We start from the raw sequence: 2,647 nt of genomic DNA on the forward strand, positions 1-2,647 counted from the left end.
GAAGTTTTGATGCCAGCTCCAACTACATCCAGATTGGCGCAAGACTACTACTCGATCGCCAAAAGTCCCCCCTCGCTAAGTCACCTCATCCGCCAAATTCCCCCGATCAAAATATCTTCAAATATTGACATAACGTTCGTTAATCACGATGTGCATCGTGCCACATCAAAGATTTGGGATCAGAATCACTTCAAGTACGGAAAAGATGCAAGCAATAGGGTCATTCAAAACGTGTTGGCCGTCTTGTGTAAGGCCCGGGTTCGATTCCCGGGCGCGGTGAACTTTTTTCAAAAAAATATATTCGCTTTGAAAATATCCTAATATTCGTATACAATACATAAGCACAACGAATATTTTTATTGGTTTGCATTATGTCAGGTGTTGGAATGGCCTTCTCGAAGTTTCGACGGACCACGTCTTCAGATACCATATCCCACGCAGAGATGGTACGCTGCATCATGGCCATGCGTTTTTGCTGAGCGGTGAGTGAGTACGGATCTTCGTCGTCGCCAATGATGTGCTCCTCGAGGAGCCACAAGTTGCGGAGGTTGCGCTTGAAAGGCGCCATGACTCCCACGTCGAGCGGCTGGCACACGGACGTGGAGTTGGGGGGTAGAGGTGCGTACCCAATTCCTCGTACATGATCTTGTACGATGCCGCAGAGACGTGGCACTCGCAGTTGTCCATGTGAACAACGGATGGCTCTTCGATGCTCTCCCCCAGCACCCCCAGCACCTCCCGCAGGTACTGACACATCCAGGCCTTGGTTTGAACAGCATAGTAGTGTTCGCTTGGAAAAGTTGGGAACTCCGAGGACTCGATCCGACCACCAGGTGTGCCACGCATGATGAACATCAGCGGCAGTTTCGTTCCGTCAGCCCGCACAGTCAGGACTGCGGTCATACGCATCGAGTGTTTCTCACCAGCGGAGATCTTGGAGCTTCCGCCACGAACTGCACATATGTAGCTGGGAGGTAAGTCGTAGTACATTCCGGTCTCATCGTTGAACACGCAGTCCTTGGAGCAGGAAGCATACTTGTGATGGAAATCACCGGCGAATTCCGCAGCAACCTCCGCCAGCACGGTTTATTTGAGTTTGTTCTTCGCGGGACGTTGACGCGAGAAGCCGTGGCGCTTGCAAAATCGCTGCAGTAGCTTGAGCAGTGAGTTGTAGGCAGCATCCGGCTTTTTAGTTGCGAGGTAGTTGAGCAACCACTCCCTTTGGTTCACTTTAATCTACGTAATCATGTGCGTTGTTGTCAAAGCACGTTCATTATCGCGAACATGAGTTATGAATTCAACTAAACCTGGAGGGTTTCGTAGCGGCCACATGGCTCGAGCTTATTGTTTTTCTTGTTGCCGTCGTACGCCAGTAGCTCGGAGCGCTGGGTCAGCCAGCTGCGAACTGTGCGCCGAGGGACTTTCAGTACTCTCGCCACCTCGTGACAGGACATAGACTCGAGGAGACCGATTGCTTCGAGCTTGGTAGAAATCGGATATTGCGTACGCCGGCGCATGTTTGGTTGTGTGCGATGATGTGTGGATTTTGATTTTGAAAAGCGCGCGGGTGCGAAGTATTATAATTCCAGATAATTTGTTGTGTGACACACTAATATCTTCGGTGGGCGTTGCATTCTGTACTTCCCAGTACCCTGACACTGTCAGACGGACAGCGAATTCTATCTCTCGAGCCTCTGGACGGCTCCGTACCTACTTCACACCTGGTCGGGCTCACGACGGTGGCCGAAACTATTACCGTCCCACCTCGATCTGTTCGACATGTCCCAAACTTGGCCTGACTTGATCTCCCCTCGTCCACTACGTTTCTCGTGGAATCCCGAACGAACGCGCAAGCACAGATTGCAGCCGCGTTATACTGCAAAACGTCGTCCAACACGATCCTCTGAACCGCTCACACTACAAGCCAACACACATCTTGGAACTTGGATGGCGCTACCCCCGACGTACACCGAACATACTCCAAATTCTTCGCCGCAACCCCATCTGTCTCGCCTACAGCCGGACGACTCGTTTGACTCGCCACTGAACGGAGTACCCGGGAGGGTCCTCACTCAAATTGGGCCCCCCAATATCGTCTGCCCAGTGCAAACGACGACCAGTGCAGCGAAGGAACTACCCATCGACTGGTCCGACTCAACTTCCAGCATTGACCAACGATAACTACTACGAACGACCTTGGCGAAGTTCGCCGAAATATTTGTCGACACGTCCAAAGCCCCTGGAAAGACACATCTAGTGGAGTTCAGTATCGACACGGGCGACGCGCAACCGATCCGATCCGCTCCTTACCGCACGTCAAAGGCTGAAGGCGACATCATGGATCCGGAACTGAACCAGTACCTAGACCTCGGTCTAATCCGACCGTCCAAGAGCCCATGGGCCAATCCCGTCCTCATGATCAGGAAGCTGGACGTATCGATCCGTTATTGCATTGATTACATCAAACTCAACAGCGTCACAGTAAAAGACTCGTACCCGATGCCTCGTATCGACGACCTATTGGACGTACTCGGACGAGCCAAACTCTTCTCAACTATGGACATCGCGTCTGGATATTGGAATGTCCCGATGTCCCAAGGAAGTATCAAGAAGACTGCATTTACCTGCAAGTATGGACTGTACGAAT

General features: G+C 51.6%; 1 protein-coding gene across 1 annotated transcript; it reads right to left on the bottom strand.

Annotated features, from left to right (window-relative positions):
• Positions 1-412: 412 nt before the first annotated feature.
• H257_18907 (hypothetical protein) lies at positions 413-1,517 on the bottom strand (the record flags this gene model as incomplete). The annotated part of the gene is made up of 4 exons (XM_009848055.1): positions 413-570; positions 627-953; positions 1,113-1,236; positions 1,308-1,517. Coding segments are annotated over 4 exons (819 nt in total), but the record flags the coding sequence as incomplete, so codon positions are not given.
• Between the last annotated feature and the right edge of the window lie 1,130 nt (positions 1,518-2,647).

This window comes from Aphanomyces astaci (genome assembly GCF_000520075.1).
Source record: "Aphanomyces astaci strain APO3 unplaced genomic scaffold supercont1.263, whole genome shotgun sequence".
Taxonomy (NCBI): Eukaryota; Oomycota; class Saprolegniomycetes; order Saprolegniales; family Verrucalvaceae; genus Aphanomyces; species Aphanomyces astaci.